Source organism: Podarcis tiliguerta (genome assembly GCF_965153285.1).
Source record: "Podarcis tiliguerta genome assembly, chromosome: 1".
NCBI classification, from domain to species: Eukaryota; Metazoa; Chordata; class Lepidosauria; order Squamata; family Lacertidae; genus Podarcis; species Podarcis tiliguerta.
The window spans coordinates 112,823,112-112,839,506 of NC_139534.1; the positions used below are offsets into that span (position 1 = coordinate 112,823,112).

The window sequence follows — 16,395 nt, forward strand, 5'->3', positions numbered from 1 at the left end:
AGGAAAATTTTCTATCGGGGGGGGGGAGGAGTAAGATGAATGAGGGACAGTTTCTATAGAGACACATAACAGGGTCAGAACTGATGATTCCACAGACATTTCTGAGAAGGCGGCTGGTGGTTCCCTGATTCCACAAGTGTTAGCGGAAGAAAAAAGAGAGAGCAGAACAGCAAAAGCCAGCATTTCCCACGGTTTCTCTGGTTATTCTGCTAAACAGCATTGCCAGGATAAAGGTGGAGAGCTTCACAGTTTCTTAAGCTTATAATCACACTGTATAAAAAGTTTTGGAAAGCAAGACAAAAGATTCTTAACAGCACATGATCATTGCAGGAAAAATGCCTATGGAATCCATTGGCAATGTAATGCTCAGGTGGTTTCAAACCATGAGGAGGAGGTCTGGCCCATCATTGTAATATGAGCCATTATGGCAACTTTTAATGCTGATTTCATGTTGAGTTATTAGACGCACTGACTCCTGAGAAGAAAGTTCTGGCAGAAAAGGGATAATGCCCTTTTCAGCTGTGGTGTGTGTGTGTGTGACTGTGTGTGTATGTTTTACAAAATAAAGCAATGAAACTCTTGGTTTAGAAGGGATACTGCGATACATATATCCTCAGCCGAATGACGGAGCTTCCTCTGAAGTTGATGACAGTGTTAACAGTAATCATCTCCAGGTCCAAGAGAATGTCACGTGGCCCCTTCAGAGGACGGGTCATCACTAGAGTGGCACTGATAGGTCCAGTTTGCTGTGTGGAAGACACAAAGAGAGCTTGAGGTTTTAAACAGTATTCAAAAGAAGAAGAAGAAGAAATCTGCCATGCAAGATCCTGTCCCACTTACACGCATGTAGAATTCTCTTCCCTCATTTCCTGATTTTATCTGGAAGATGTAATAAGCACCAGGGTAGCGGGACGTTGCTTGCATTTGAAATATATCAGACGGCACAGTGCGCCCTGAAACATCCATGTCTCTGTACAAAATGGTGAATGGCTGGTCTCTGCAACCAGGATTTTCAGCTGGGCACATACAGTGACTGGAAGAACAGGAATTGTTACTATTAGTAGTAGTATTGCCACCAAAAACAACGGAGAGTCATGCAGTACTCTGAAAATTAACACATTTATAATGGCATATGTTTTCCTGAATGAGTTATTCACTCTACTAATTATTATTGCTGCTATGTCTGACATTGAGCAAATTTCCAAAGAGAATTTGTTTTGTGTTGCTTAGCAAGAAAGGATATCTACTATCTGAATGCATAGCACAACCTCTGCATCCTCAACTTCAATTTTCTCTATAACCTGTTTTATAATCTACACCCTGCTGTGTTACAAGCGTTTATCAACAAATTTGTGAAGTCAATCACCTGTTAGATTAACCAGTTTATAACAGTTAAATCAATCCGTTTATTGACCGATATTCCACAGTTTACAAGACCTAAATTAATATGCACATGCCATTTATACTTGGGTTCTTAAACCTTAAATGCATTGTTTTGAATCAAGAGAGACACACAAGCAATGTACCATCAACATCCTCTATGGAATAGCACTGAATGACAGCTCAACTTTGAAGACCTTTGAATGACTAATAAGACCTACTCTTATTTCTTCATAAGCATACAGTATTTCTAGCGTAACTAGAAATACAGTTGAGTCTTTTGCCACCTGGTGGCCTGACAAGGGATTTTATATTTTGTGCCTGTTACTGTTAAAAGAAGCTAAGAAGCAGTTCTTATAACATCATCTTGGGGGCAGACAAGGCAATACATTGGCTCTGGTAAGGTCTGTTACCTTAAGTGCAGGCTTTGCCCACACAAATTGCAAGCAAGGGGGCCTGATGCAGAATGGGACCAATATTGCCTTTTCCCTGCTCATTGCACCTATCATCTGATGAGTGGGAAGGAGCACTCTGCATCTCCATCAGGGGCTAGGCAGGAATGATGGACTCAAGAGTGCAGATAGAAAAAGGAATAATGTGGGATCATGGAGAAGCAGAACCTATTGCTGCTGAAAACTCTTGTGTGTAAACCATGCTGTGACTAAAACAAGCTGGGAAAGGGACATCAGTTTTAGAACATTTGCTTTGCATGCAGAAGGTGCCAGATTAAATCCCTGGCATCTCCAGATATGGCTGGGAGACCCCAAAGAGCGGCTATCAGTAATTCAGAAGCAGTTCACTGGCTGGGGTGAAGATGCTCTGCTAGATTCCTGGGAGGTAGCTTGCTGTTGCTTGCTGGGAGGTGGCTGGTGTGGTGCAGATTCACTTGTAGGAGCACTGGAAGCCATGCCAGCTTCCTTGTCACCTCACCTGTCCAGGTAAACAACCATGACCCACCAATGTGAGAAAGCTAGTGCAGTGGCTGCACTCAACAAAGCACTTCTGCAGCAATGCCGACCTAGCTGGACCTATGGCCTGACTCTGCATAAAAGGCAGTTTCATATGTTTCTATGTAGAAGGGAGCGGACTTGAAGTGAGTGATGAGATATGTAGACTGAATAAAGAATGCCATGAGGTCAGGGAAGGTCTACAACTCATTTCATCCTCACAAGGATTCTGCATATTGAATGTACTATTATAGGAGGGGATACACGCCATTAAAAGTTAGATTTTTATTTAAGCTAAGGGCCAGATACACAGCAATAGACCTGGGTTTGCCACTGAGTATGCACTCAACAATGAGCCACAGGTAGTTCTAGCTTCTTGATGAGCATAGCCATGTGAAACCAGTTTTCTGTCAGTTACATTCTCATTTCATGCCTACACCTAAAGAGGAATCAGAGAAAGATCCCTAAAATCTGAATGGTGTAACACAAAGCTAGCAGCAGAAAGTCCAAACAGCACATGCCTATTGAAGAAGGTAAATATCCTCCTATTTCTATGAAGATATTACTCACTTTTCACTGATCAGGATATAAGGCTCCTCACACCTTATTGGGTCTAGGCATTTGAATCCTCCTTGGACATTAAAACACGTTTGTTGCAAGGTGCAAGTGTGGTTCCCAACGTCACATTCATTAACATCTAAAATGAAAAATAAAATAAAATGAATATTGGTATATTTTAATAAGTGTTTTTACCCCATAGCACTTGTGGCACAGAATACTATTTAACTAAAACACATCTCAAAGAGTCTTGCAAGATGCTACCCATGTATAATGTCCAGTAGGATGTACTGCAGTGTTTAGAGTGTTTTCAGGGACTGAATCTCTACCCACAAAGCTCACCCAAATATTTTGACATGTCTGAATGTACCCAAAGAAGAGGACGAAGGAACAGCAAATGAATATTGGCTCAGCTTCTTGCAAATGTGAGATCATACAATTCACTGCAGATCATGTCAAAACTCTCAAACCCTAAACACAGGGCAACAAAGCAAGCAAGTAATTAAAACTCATTGTGATGTCTCCTCAAGGAGTTATAGAATTATGAGATAAAGCTATGTTGAGTGGTGTGTGATCTACCAAAAATTGAAGGGAATTAGGAGGTTTCATTATGGCCCCCAACTACCTTTTCTCCTTTAAGTGGGGCAACAGTGACCTAGCCATGTAATTCAACTGGCCATGCTCCATGTTTGTTTTTCCACCAATGTAATCAGTGTGCTGAAGGAGAATGTTGATGTGAGCTAAGGCACTGTGATGACTGGTTCATACTTGATAAGGCTTCTTCATAACTGCTTCATTCTGTGTTATCAAAGAAGCATATACGCAACTGTGTTGGAGAATTATTTTAGCATGAACCAGGATGTACCTGTGGGACCCAGCAACATCCTTTCTGACTGATGCAACACTTTCCATTACATTATTTACACTGACTGACCTTTCACCATCTGGGCCTGTAACTCAAGCGCAGCTGATTGTCTGGAGGACTTAAGCTACGTACAGACGGCATTTCTGCACAGGTTGAGAGGCGAACTTGCTGAGCTTATCTCTTGCTACGTTGGAGCCAAACAACACTTTCCAATTATGCTTGGTAGAGGGGGGAATGCTATATACACCCAGAAGAACTGGTTGCTTGGTAAGGTATTTTAATGAGTTCACTGCTGTCCACAATTTGGTAGTAAACAAGCATGTTTAGTATGGAGTCAACTCTCTCTATTAAGGTCATTGGGAGATTTGACGTTTTCTTCACAGTTGGAGCAGAAAAAAAGGAATAGCATGGGACCTGTTGTGTAATCCTTAACTGTACTGGAGAATGGTTGCGTAGGCCAAGAACCTTGTGAACTGTAATGACACCACACACATAGTTATGTGTTCAGCAGTGTTGCACAATAGCTCCCAACATGCATTTCTAATTGCTTAGACCTTATGTTCATCCTTTGCTTCATTAACTATTATTTCGAGAAAAAGGTTAATGTTTATTCTTGTGTTTGTTTTCAAATTAAAAAAAAAAAAAAAAAACAGCTGGAAAAATGTTCTTACCCTGGCATCGGATATCATCCAGAAGAACGTAGCCAGCAGGGCAGAAGCAGTAGTAACTACCTGGCTGGTTGACACATTCATGCTGACAAAGAAATTCCGAGAAGCTGCATTCATCCATATCTGTAAATTTGGGATTATGAAGAGTTAGCAGTTCATTGGTGATAGGTTCAGACCATTACTTGCCAATATGAGTAAGTGGTTCAACCTATGTTTCTCAACTCATTTTCTATAACACTAGTTTTATGGTGCTTACTGACCCTCTTAAGTTGCCCTGGAGTTTCACTGGAGGCCGCAACCCATGCACCATCTCATGACCCGAATTCCACCTAAACAAACAGAGGGCAGCCCATCTCCCATCACCCTCACATCATATTCCCTGCCATATATCACTTCCTGAACCAGTCCTGTGTGGCAAGCCAAGCTGACTTTATCCACCATGTAGCTTATGAGACAAAGGAGCTCTCCACCTATGTGCCATTCAAGCTTTCTGCCACTCTTGGCCCACATTGGGAAGCTGCCTATCTAAAACTGTCCTTTCCTAGATAAGGTATTCTGATGCTGCCCTGCCCCTTGTAACGCTGCTGGATTGTGTAAATCATGTTATATAATCTACAGCCATTAACCAATTTTAGAATCACTACAGATGTGCCAGACTAGGCCAGCAAAGGGTTTCACAATACTAGGATGACTAAGCAAACTTCCAAAACGTTGATCGAAACCAGATTTTATTTGGTATATTTGGGGAGATGTGCACGAACTTTAGATTCAGAAGAAGCCCACAGGATTAAAGCAATTCCAACGCTGAGCCAAAGTGAAGAAAAGCCAAGCTGATTTATTCCCTTTCGACACTAATGGGAGAGGAGGTCAAAGGAATGTACAGGCAACACCAACGCTATTTTTGTACAGGACCTTGCAGTTTTAGGTGCAATAACAACACCAAACAAAATAATATTTGGGGATTTGGGTTTGACAACTAGGCAATCTAATCCCAGAACTGGCATGCTGTATCTCTTAGGGAAATCATTGGGTTTTGGGTTTTTTCCTTCCTGTGATGTCTGCAGCAGGCAGATGGTGAAAAAAGGAGCATGTCTAGTAGCAATATGCCAAATTAAGAACTGATCCTCAGAAGTACCAGAATTAAGTGTTTAGCATGGAGTGTACTAATTCTTTAGCAAGTACATCATGGTGTTGAAAAAGCTCTACTGTAGGCAGAAATACCAGCTCAAATGCTGTGTCTGGAGTACTGTTTTCCCTTTAAAATGAAATCTTGCCCAGATGAATAACCTAAAGCAGAGGAGGCCGTGGTGGCTGGTGCTCACGGGACAGGTGAGATGGATGGCTGAGAGGCCACCAGGAAGTGAAGCCAGAGCAAATGACAGGCAGATCCGACTTAAGTCTAGATTTGCCCCATCCTGCTCCCTACAAGAGGCAACCTTGGACTAAGGAGGAAGATGTTGACAGGCAGTGCCACCACCTGGGTTAGGTGTAAGTAAGAAGGCAGGCAGGTGGAAACTGGATGGGGACAGAGTGAGGTCAGGGGGCAGTGCCCCATTCTCCCTATTGAACCAGTCTCCACTGAAGGAAGGGGAACCTTTTCCAGTCCAGCAGCTGCATCCCTTCTAGGCATGGCCTAGGCAGAGGGAGTGTGACTTGGGGAGAATTCTGAGGGTCAGTTGGAGAGGCCTGGAGGGCCACACTCAGCCCCTGGGCCTGAGTTTCCTCACCCCTAACCAAAGAGGTCCCCTGTCTGCACAAACGGAGGGTGGTCTTCAGCTAGATTTAACTCAGAGCAGGCCCACTGAATGAATGAACATGACTAAGCTAGGTACATTAATTTCAATAGGTCTACTCCGAGTAAGACCCACCCTGAGTGTTCTTTTTACTGTAAGCCAGGCAGCGTTGCATCTACTTATGGTAAATTGGGAGGGGGGGGGGAGCATTTTTCGGAGATGTGTTTTTCCCAGAGCTTGACTCATTTAACTAGGCACAGGAGACCATTTCAGAACACAAACAGGCTTAACTAATCATTTTCAAATTAAACCAAGTGTATAATAAGTGTTCCATAACTGAAACAAGTATGAAAGCACAAGAAACAGCCATATAATCCTTGTTGCAGTAAATGAATTTAAGCATATAATTCACTGACTTCAGTGATTTAAGGTCACTGCCAACACACTTGGAGCAAGAACATGTGTACTGTAAATGCTTCTTTAGTTCACCTGCAGGAAGCCAAGCAAGGTGTAGTCTAAGGTTCTACAGTTAAGAGGCACTGATTAAACAAAATACATATACCCACACAATCCTGAGCACCTTTACTTGAGAGTATGCTCCACTGACATCATGCGAAAGGCTGGGCTGGATGAATCCCAAGCCGGAATTAAGATCACCGGAAGAAATATCAACAACCTCAGATATGAAGATGACACAACCTTGATGGCAGAAAGTGAGGAGGAATTAAAGAACCTTTTAATGAGGATGAAAGAGGAGAGCGTAAAATATGGTCTGAAGCTCAACATCTAAAAACCGAAGATCATGGCCACTGGTCCCATGACCTCCTGGCAAATAGAAGGGGAAGAAATGGAGGCAGTGACAGATTTTACTTTCTTGGGCTCCATGATCACTGCAGATGGTTACAGCAGTCACGAAATTAAAAGACGCCTGCTCCTTGGGAGAAAGGCGATGGCAAACCTAGACAGCATCTTAAAAAGCAGAGACATCACCTTACCAACAAAGGTCCGTATAGTTAAAGCCATGGTTTCCCCAGTAGTGATGTATGGAACTGAGAGCTGGACCATCAAGAAGGCTGATCGCCGAAGAATTGATGCTTTTGAATTATGGTGCTGGAGGAGACTCTTGAGAGTCCCATGGACTGCAAGAAGATCAAACCTATCCATTCTTAAGGAAATCAGCCCTGAGTGCTCACTGGAAGGACCGATCGTGAAGCTGAGGCTCCAATATTTGGCCACCTCATGAGAAGAGAAGACTCCCTGGAAAAGACCCTGATGTTGGGAAAGATGGAGGGCACAAGAAGAAAGGGATGACAGAGGACGAGATGGTTGGACAGTGTTCTTGAAGCTACAAACATGAGTCTGACCAAACTGCGGGTGGCAGTGGAAGACAGGAGTGCCTGGCGTGCTCTGGTCCATGGGGTCACGAAGAGTCGGACACGACTAAACGACTAAACAACAACAACATGCTCCATTGAAACCAATGGAAATAACTGCTCAGAGTCCTACATTTTGTGGGATTAGATGTTCCTGTTAATCCTTCCTAGTTTCATCACTCTAACCTTCCATGTATACTTGAAGGAGCATCTCCACTTCCCATCACCCAACCTGGATATGGAGGTCCAGCTCCGAGGGACTTCTGGTGTTTCCCTCATTGTAAGAAGTGAAGTTACAGGGAACCAGGCAGAAGGCCTTGTCAGTAGTTGTGCCCACCCTGTGGAATGCCCTCCCATCAGATGTCACACAGATAAACAATCTCATGACTTTCCATAGACATCTGAACACAGCCCTGTTTCAGGAAGCTTTTAATGTTTGACGTTTCGTTGTGTACCTTTATATTTTGTCGGAAGCCACCCAGAGTGGCTAAGGGACCCCAGTCAGATGGGTGGGGTACAATTTGTTGTTGTTGTTGCTGTTATTAAAACAATGTAAGTACACGTAGAAAAAACGTTCTTTCCCCTAAAAGCCAAAATAATAATGCCCACAAGTTTTACTTACCAGTACAACTAATACCATCAGCCTCTAATTCATAGCCAGGGTCACAGCGGCAAAGGAATGAGCCATAGGTGTTGACACAGTTTTGCACACAAGGATTGTTGGTTGTACATTCATTCACATCTGTGGGAAAGCAGTATCAATCGCTTTTTTCAAGGCTCTAGTTTATTTAAGGCTTACAGCAATGAAAAAGAAGTTCTTAAAAATAAAACCTACTGAGATGATTTTGGCTACAAAAGAGAGAGAAAAGTAATTGGAGTATCCTCTTCCCTTGAGGCAGGGATGGGGACTTTCAGATGTTGTTGGACTACAACTCCCATTAGCTACAACCACCATAGCTTGTGGTCAGGAATGGTGGCAGCTGTAGTACATAGCTGATCTTTTGTCTCTGAGCGATGTTCTAAAGGTCATTTCTGGGAGATGTACAAATCACCACTTTAGAGAGAAAGCGGTGACATGTGTGAGTTAGTTGCTCATTCTGTTTGTGGAACTACTTTATGGCAAGTAAGAATTACTCCTAGTTTGCCCAAACTGTCTCTGTACACGAGGCCAGAGGGAGCTACTCTGCCAAGGGAACCACTATACTCAATGGGCAACATGGGGTAGTACACATCAGATGCTGGCATGCAAACAAAGCTACAGCGCTGGAAAAGTTCAATTTACCACTGTGACATCTTGAAAAGATTCTGCATAGTCTGTTTGGGTTCAGACCAATATGGCAAACAAAACTGAAGTGTATCCTGCAGGTGCTTCCTTGTTTATCTACAAGTTTTAAGACTCTGACTGCTTCAATCATAACAAAACCTGGCCAAAAGCAGCAGGATGAAACAAGGGGGAAAGGGCAATGGATGAAGGCGTGTCTGTGACTGTAACAAACTGTAGCCTTAACTCTTAAGATTACTTTTTATGGGCATATTGCTAGGAGATTTCCCCCACCCCACACCCAGGACCAGAGAGCTTTGATGATTTTGCAGCTGAAAGAGAACAAGGACTTTCATAAAAGAAAATTGCACGAACCACCATGCATTAAACTTCATAAATGTGTTTAAGGCTGTGGGTAAATTGATATTGTGCTCAGTGATCTGCATTGGCTGCCTGTTGCTGCTCCCAAGCCAAACTCATGGAAACCCTAAACAGCATGGGACCAGGCTACATAGCAGAATATCCCCCCTGCTGAAAGCCACATTGGACTTTGTGTCCCTCATAGGAGACTCTGCTGGCCGTAACATAGCCAGTGGATTGTCGTCTGAAAACACCATGGAAACGGGCCTTTTCAGTTGTTATACCAACCCTCTGGAATACCCTCCCAAAGAGATTCGGAAAGCTCTATCAGTTGAACATTTTGCTTAAAAAGTACTGTGCTCTCTGGTCTTCTCTCTCTCATGCACAAACAGTACCTTGGCATGATCTTCCGTCTTCATTCAAGATAAATCCTGGATTGCATGTACAGGAGTAGGAGCCTGGTACATTGGCACATAGCTGCTGACAGTAACCATAGCGACATTCATCTATGTCTGCAAAGAACAACAAACGAGACTATTAGTTGCACCTGTCACACAGTAAAATTTATAACCGCATGCACCCATTTGCTAAGAGATCTCATTATTTCAGTGTGATCAAAGGCTGTATTGTTCAGGCCCATTACTTTGCACACAAAATCTTCTTTCATTGAACCCTGTAATCTCCCTTCGCCATTGGTCTGTCCATGCCTGCGTTGAGTCCACAGATGCTGTTGGATTACAACACCCATCATCCCTGACCATTGGCTAAACTGGCTGGAGATGATGTAGTCCAACATCTGGGGTCTGAGTTTGAAGAACTGAGGATTATGCAACTCATTGAAGGCCAACTCATACCAACACTCTCCTCATGATGCTTTTTGCTTTTAGTCCAGATCACTGCATGCACACACACTAGTCAGAAACCCTGTATATCAGAAGCACAAACCATGTTTTTAATATACCATCATAAACCTTCCAATGGTGGGCTGAGCAAGCAAAATCTCTTGCATGAAACAAGCTGTACAAAAAAACGAGGCACTCAATTACATGAACTAGCACATTGGTTCTAATCTAAGCCTGTTCAACAGGGACTATGTTTGTTAATAGCTTCTAGCAGACTAGTGTGTTGTTGGAGATCAGTACAATTAATAAACATGGCAGCTGTAATATAGAAATAAAGCTGCTCACTGTTCATACACCGTCAAAAAATCTTTGGTCTTAATTTGTATTTCTCAAGTTTTATAAGCTCATAATGTTCCAGTGTAGTATTAGAAAGAAGCAGAGCAGAAAATATCACACTGTGAGCACGTCTGCAAAAATTATGTTGCAACAGAGGAAGCTCGACAACTGAGCAGCGATGTTCCCCCAGCTGTAAAAAAATTAAAAAGTTACATTTAAAAGAATGCTGCACTGACTTGCATGGTAATCATAACCTTTGCTGGTGTGAAAGCAGCAGCAGCACTGAGGCTTCTTCACCACCTCTGGACTCTGAGAATGGGCCAAAAGTGTCCTCCTTCAGAGACAGCATTCAGAACAATGTGGTCAGAAGAACAGCAGCAAGTCTACCAGTTTGCTGTGCTGGCTAAAAGCACTTTTTAATAATAATAATAATAATAATAATTAATAATAATAATAAGAAGAAGAAGAAGAAGAAGAAGAAGCTTAAACAAATCTTAGTTTAAAAGGCATTTCCAGATCTTCAGTATGATATTATATTTCTCTTACCTGCCCTTCTCCGTGAGGTCCTAGGATGGGTTACAACAATTTAAAAATGTAATATTAAAATGTAGTAGGTAAAATGTTGGGATTTAGACTGGATAGACCAAGATTCCAAGGTCAGGAAATGAAAATGGCAAAATAAAGGCAAGTTTTATTACCATGCATGTAGGAAAAGGCCAATGACCAGATGGAACCTTACTCTAGTATCTCTAAAGAAAGAATGTGTTCAATTTCAGAAAATCTTTTTGTGAGTTGAAGGAAGACAAATTCATAATGGCTGATAGCATGTGTTTTACATTTGGTTCACTTATTGAAAAGATGTCATACTGGAGCCCAAGGAATAGGAAGAAACATCAAAATGATGGTTTCTCAAACACTGTGTGCATCTGGCCAGCCCAAATGATACACTCACTTATGCTTTAGAGATATGATTGACTCATAGCAAACCCAATACCTTGTTTGGATGCAAGACACTGTTTGCTATGTAGGTAAAGGTAAAGGACCCCTGGACGGTTAAGTCCAGTCAAAGGTGACTATGGGGTGCAGCACTCATCTCGCTTGCAGGCCGAGGTAGTCGGCATTTGTTCACAGACAGCTTTCCAGGTCATGTGACCGGCATAATGAAACCGCTACTGGTGCACAGAGCACACAGAAACGCCATTTACCTTCCTGCCACAGCGGTACCTATTTATTTACTAGCACTGGTATGCTTTTGAACTGCTAGGTTGGCAGAAGCTAGGACAGAGCAGTGGGAGCTCACCCCATTGCACAGATTCGAACTGCCGGCTTTCAGATTGGCAAGCCCAAGAGGCTCAGTGTTTCAGACTATAGCGCCACCCACGTCCCTTTGCTGAAATGTGTAGAGGTGTCTTGCATTCAAACATTGCATTGGGTCAGACATGACTGCTTAACACCTCATGGGACATTCTCTTTGAGACCTGCCATCCCTTTGAATAATAGCATCTTTAGTCCCCTTTATTTACGTGGTCTGGACATACATTTCCCCTCAATCCATCATACAGAAATCACAAACTGTTTTGTTTTGTTTTAAAGACATTTCCTCCCAAAGTATTACATACCTAAACATTGGCCTTCTAAAAGCCAGTATCCTTCTGTGCAGGAGCAAGTATACCCTCCCTCAGTGTTGATGCAGATCTGGGTGGGGTTGCACTGGTGTGATTCAGAAGCACATTCATCAACATCTGCAATTCAGAGAATAATCAAGCATTACATGATTATTCAGATACAAAAGCATTTGTCACAACTGCAGAGTCCCATTCCTATAATCAAATATATAAAAGATCCATCTGAGAAAGCAAGGAAGAAGAATGCCAAATACATTTGGAGCAGCTTTAACCACAGTCTCTGAGGCACTGAAGAAAATTCAGTATTGTACTCTCTATGCCAAGGTACTGAGTGCAGGAGAATCATTGACAGTTCGTGAGAAACATGTCCGCCCAACAGATGCTCTGTCTCTTATAGAGCTGATTCAATGACAAAAGTTATTTCCAGTTTCTTTGATATCATGCTACATCTACTAGTTGCTTTCCTGGTAAATAACATTTCTGAACACACACCAATTGGGAATTTGTAACCCGTAATAAAAACGCCTTCTTCAATCAGATCTTTCGTTTGCCTGATCTCCAGAGCACTAGGGCTGTATTCCTAAGCATACTTGCAGCATGATGTAGCAGGTTTCTTAGAAGTAAGTCCTCAGAGTTCAATGGGACTGACAGCACTGTCTTACACATGCCTACAAACAATTCCCATTGTGTTCAGCGGAGTTTACAGCCAGGTAACTGCATTAAGTTGAAACCTAAGGATGCTTTCAGACGGTTCTTTTCTGGGTGGGATGGTACACTAGAAAATTCAGATTTGGCAATTAGAGTGGATTTGGCACAACAAACTGCCTCCCCCCATTTGATACAAACACCACACAGAATAAATGCTCAATAAGATTACAATTAGGGATGGGGGAGAAATTTGATTCTGCTTATAAAATCCACTGAATTTCAGAAGGTATACGTGAACTGAAATGAAACCATCCTGCAAAATTCACACTTGACTTCCGAGTTTAGCAACACAGTTCTTCAACCAAGTAACATGTACAAAAATGCATACATTGGGGAAATGTGCATAAAATGCAAAAATGAGTGAAAATAACTTAAAAAAAAAATGCATGAAATGAGAGAAAATTGATTGCAAAAAAATTGTATATTAGGCAAAATGGCATCCTATGGGTAGGATTCAATGTTGCACTGTGATGGACAATCCATTAGTGCAAGCATTTCTGCTAGACAGATGGAACCACCTCCCCTCCTGCCACTTTATGTGTTTTTGGGGCTTCTTCTGACCCTCCAGAGCCAATTGGGAGGGGCACGTGGGCAAGGGAGAGGAAGAAAGGTCCTATTGTGCTAGTAAGATTCATTGTGCTGGCTTCCATAAGCATAACTATTTTTTGAATGTCATTCAAAGATGTATATATTAGGAGATATTTGTATTATAACGCTGACAAATTTTCTTGAGGTCTTAAGGTTTTGCAAACTGATGTGGAAATGTGGAGAACTCAACCTAAGACTGAAAAAATGAGAAACCAAATTCGACACATTTATCCAGCCTTAATTTCACATCCTATACACCCGTTGGGGTCAAAACACGTTACTTCCACACCCCACACCCCCGCAGTTTGCAGCAAATGGCAGTGCATAGCAAACTTTCTGTGGAGGGTGAATCTTCACTGGGGAAATTAATGTCACTGTCCTCCTTGGTGCAGGGACATGTTCTTTCCCCCCCTTTATCCTTGCTCATGGTACTCCTTTAGATTCTCTAATCTCACCTAAATGGCTGACTGCTCCCATATAAACCTGCCCATTCACATCTATAATCTTTGGACATCCTTCTCTGAGTGCCCCTGCAAGGTTAGGACAACAAAACAGGGCCTCTTCTGTAATGGTGCCTTATTTGTGAAACCCCTTGCCTGCCTGGCACCCCTTGCCTGCCTGGGTTTTGGGTGCCTGTCCAAAATGGTTTAATTCAGCCAAGCTTTAAGTGACAGATTGCTGGGGTTCCACGTGCAAACACTTATGTGTAACTCAAGATCTATACATACAAGTGCTCCAAGGACATTCTTTGGCACCTTTTTGTTCCTTGGAAAATTGCAAGCAAGAGCAAATGGAACGGAGGGCATTGTGCAAACATCCCTTCCCCACTCTCTTGCACATTACGTTATATAAATATGGGAATAAACTGCTTAGTTTTGTGCAACTCACTGATTTCCTGCCAGGTCCTTTTGCTGTGAACATCACTGAAATATATGGCAGAAACAATGCTTAACACGTCTCTACTGCTTTTCACCTCCAGTGTTGTTTAAAAGGACTAATGAATGGGCTATGAATGGGCTATGGTGAAGTGCCAATGGTGCTGCACACATAAGAACTGGTGAGCCAATTTCGTCGTTGGCGGTATGTAAGTCCTGCACAGGTAACTTTCTTTTCATTCTCCAGTATCACTCTAGAATCAGGCCTTACAGAATAGATCTTGAGTTACACGTAAGTGTTTGCATGTGGGACCCCAGCAGTGAATCTCTGATCAGGAATAAGGGCTGCCAGAAACCAGTGGGATATAGAGAAGACGGTATAATCTCCTTTTGGAAATCACCCCACACCCCAGCAAAGAACAAAAAGTTGACATCCTGATTTGGTCTCTGGTAAAAAATCCTTGAAGATGGACATTTTAAGTCTCCCCTTGATAACTTTGTTTTTGCTAAGAAGATTGTCTTCTAAATTTCTGCCTACATCTCTTTGGCTACAACTGGAATCAACTGGGGTTTTTTTGTGTGTGTTTTTTTTGCAGGTGCTAAATTCATCCTCTTTTACATAGTCAGCCTTTCTGATATACTAAAATTGTCATCCCACTTGCCATTAAAATATTAACCTGTGTCTTCCAATACTGTGCCTCATTTTAGCATGCAAATAGACATGATCCTGTCAGAGTTACAGTATACACTTGGAAGTCACACAGATTTTAATTACAGAATTAAGCACATTAATATATGCAGTGTTTTTTCTCCTAAAAAAATGTTTAGGAGTATTCTCAGTTTGACTCAAGAAAATCACCATTTTATAGTTCAAATTGGGAAAAATACATACAGTAAATGGACAAAAGTACAAAGTTTCACAAAATGTTTAGGGGTGCGCATACCCCTGCGTCCCCCCAGAAAATAAAGGACAGAATATATGCATATCAATCTGTTGAACCTAATAGTTTGGACACTGAAATTTGCCTTTAAACAGGTGTTGAGAGATTTGGTCTTGGATGGTTCCCAACCTATCAGGCTGTCCTTGAAAACATAACACTGCCCAAACACAACAGTGATTTGCATCTTGGCTGTGGTTTGTACTTTAGGAATGTAGCATTGTTAAGCACTCCTTACCAAATGCAATTATCTTGAGAGGAAGGAGGGGGGGACTAAGAGAAAGCGTGTTATTTCACTGCAGAAAAATCTACAAGAAAGAACTTTATTTTGTCAGTGTCCCAAAATATAGTGGCAAAGGGGTTTCGAGAGAACTTCATATCAGATACGAGATTCCGAACCTTTTTTAGAATCATCATTTTTAAAGTAATATGAGCTACTTTTTTCTTTTTCACCAAACATTATAAATTAAATAGGCAGATGAGAACAAAACTTTAAAAACTGCCTCCTTAATGGGGGATTAAACTAATTTGTGGGAAATACTAACCTAATCATGAATATTCGGAAGACTGTTGATTTTTTCCCCATTAGTAAGCTTCCCCAGGGGCATCTGGCAAACCACTGGATTACTAGATAGATAGATTGCTAGACTGGATAGGTCCTTGGTTTGACCCAGCAAGGCTCTTATCATCATTATGTTCTATTCATGTTGCTATACTTCTTTGGGAAACTTGGAGAAATGAGAAGAGGGGAACTGAGCTAGTAGAATTCGCCAAATAGTGATTAGTTTACATTCCCACTAATGCGTGAACTTCTTGACGGTACAGTTGAACTGAGTCATTAAAGCTTTCGCTCCAAGGCTTTTCGGAAGGCCAGCAAAATATTGGATGCAGCTGAGGGCGCTTCAAAATTGTTTCCACTGCTCTTAAAATCTTGCACCTCTCTTCACCCTTATGATGATGCTTTCTAAGGTTGCATTGCTCTGCCTATCCATTATTCAGAGTTAAACCTTCAGATCACTGAAGCTTGTTTCAGAGGAATGAACTGTGTCAATGAAGCAAAGAAAACCACGCTGAGCATTTCACAACCGCTGGCCCAGTTGTACCCCTGTCTGGACAGGGATAACATATTTCTCTTGTCTATGATTTGGAAACCTCTAGGTTAGATTATTTCAACATGTTATACGTAGGCCTACCTCTGAAGACGGTTCAGACACTTCAGTGGGTGTTGGCTGGCATGGGGGAATTTCCACAACTTCTCTACAATTTCACCACATCATCTCCATGACATTGTCACACTGGCCATGATTGGTGGATACTGGCTGTGTTGCCATGCCCTCC

At 42.1% G+C, this 16,395-nt stretch overlaps 1 protein-coding gene across 8 annotated transcripts in view; it reads right to left on the reverse strand.

The window, feature by feature from the left end:
* Positions 1-7: 7 nt before the first annotated feature.
* The window catches only part of FBLN5 (fibulin 5), a 56,235-nt gene continuing 39,847 nt past the window's right edge, over positions 8-16,395 (reverse strand). For all 8 annotated transcript variants that reach the window (XM_083437960.1, XM_083437962.1, XM_083437959.1 and 5 more), the window contains 7 exons: positions 11,943-12,065; positions 9,541-9,657; positions 8,147-8,266; positions 4,422-4,541; positions 2,898-3,024; positions 841-1,033; positions 8-746 (listed from right to left, as the gene is read on the reverse strand). In XM_083437960.1, the coding sequence (XP_083294086.1) occupies positions 585-746; positions 841-1,033; positions 2,898-3,024; positions 4,422-4,541; positions 8,147-8,266; positions 9,541-9,657; positions 11,943-12,065 (962 nt within the window). In that variant the 3' untranslated portion in view covers positions 8-584. The remainder of the gene's footprint in view (positions 747-840; positions 1,034-2,897; positions 3,025-4,421; positions 4,542-8,146; positions 8,267-9,540; positions 9,658-11,942; positions 12,066-16,395) is intronic.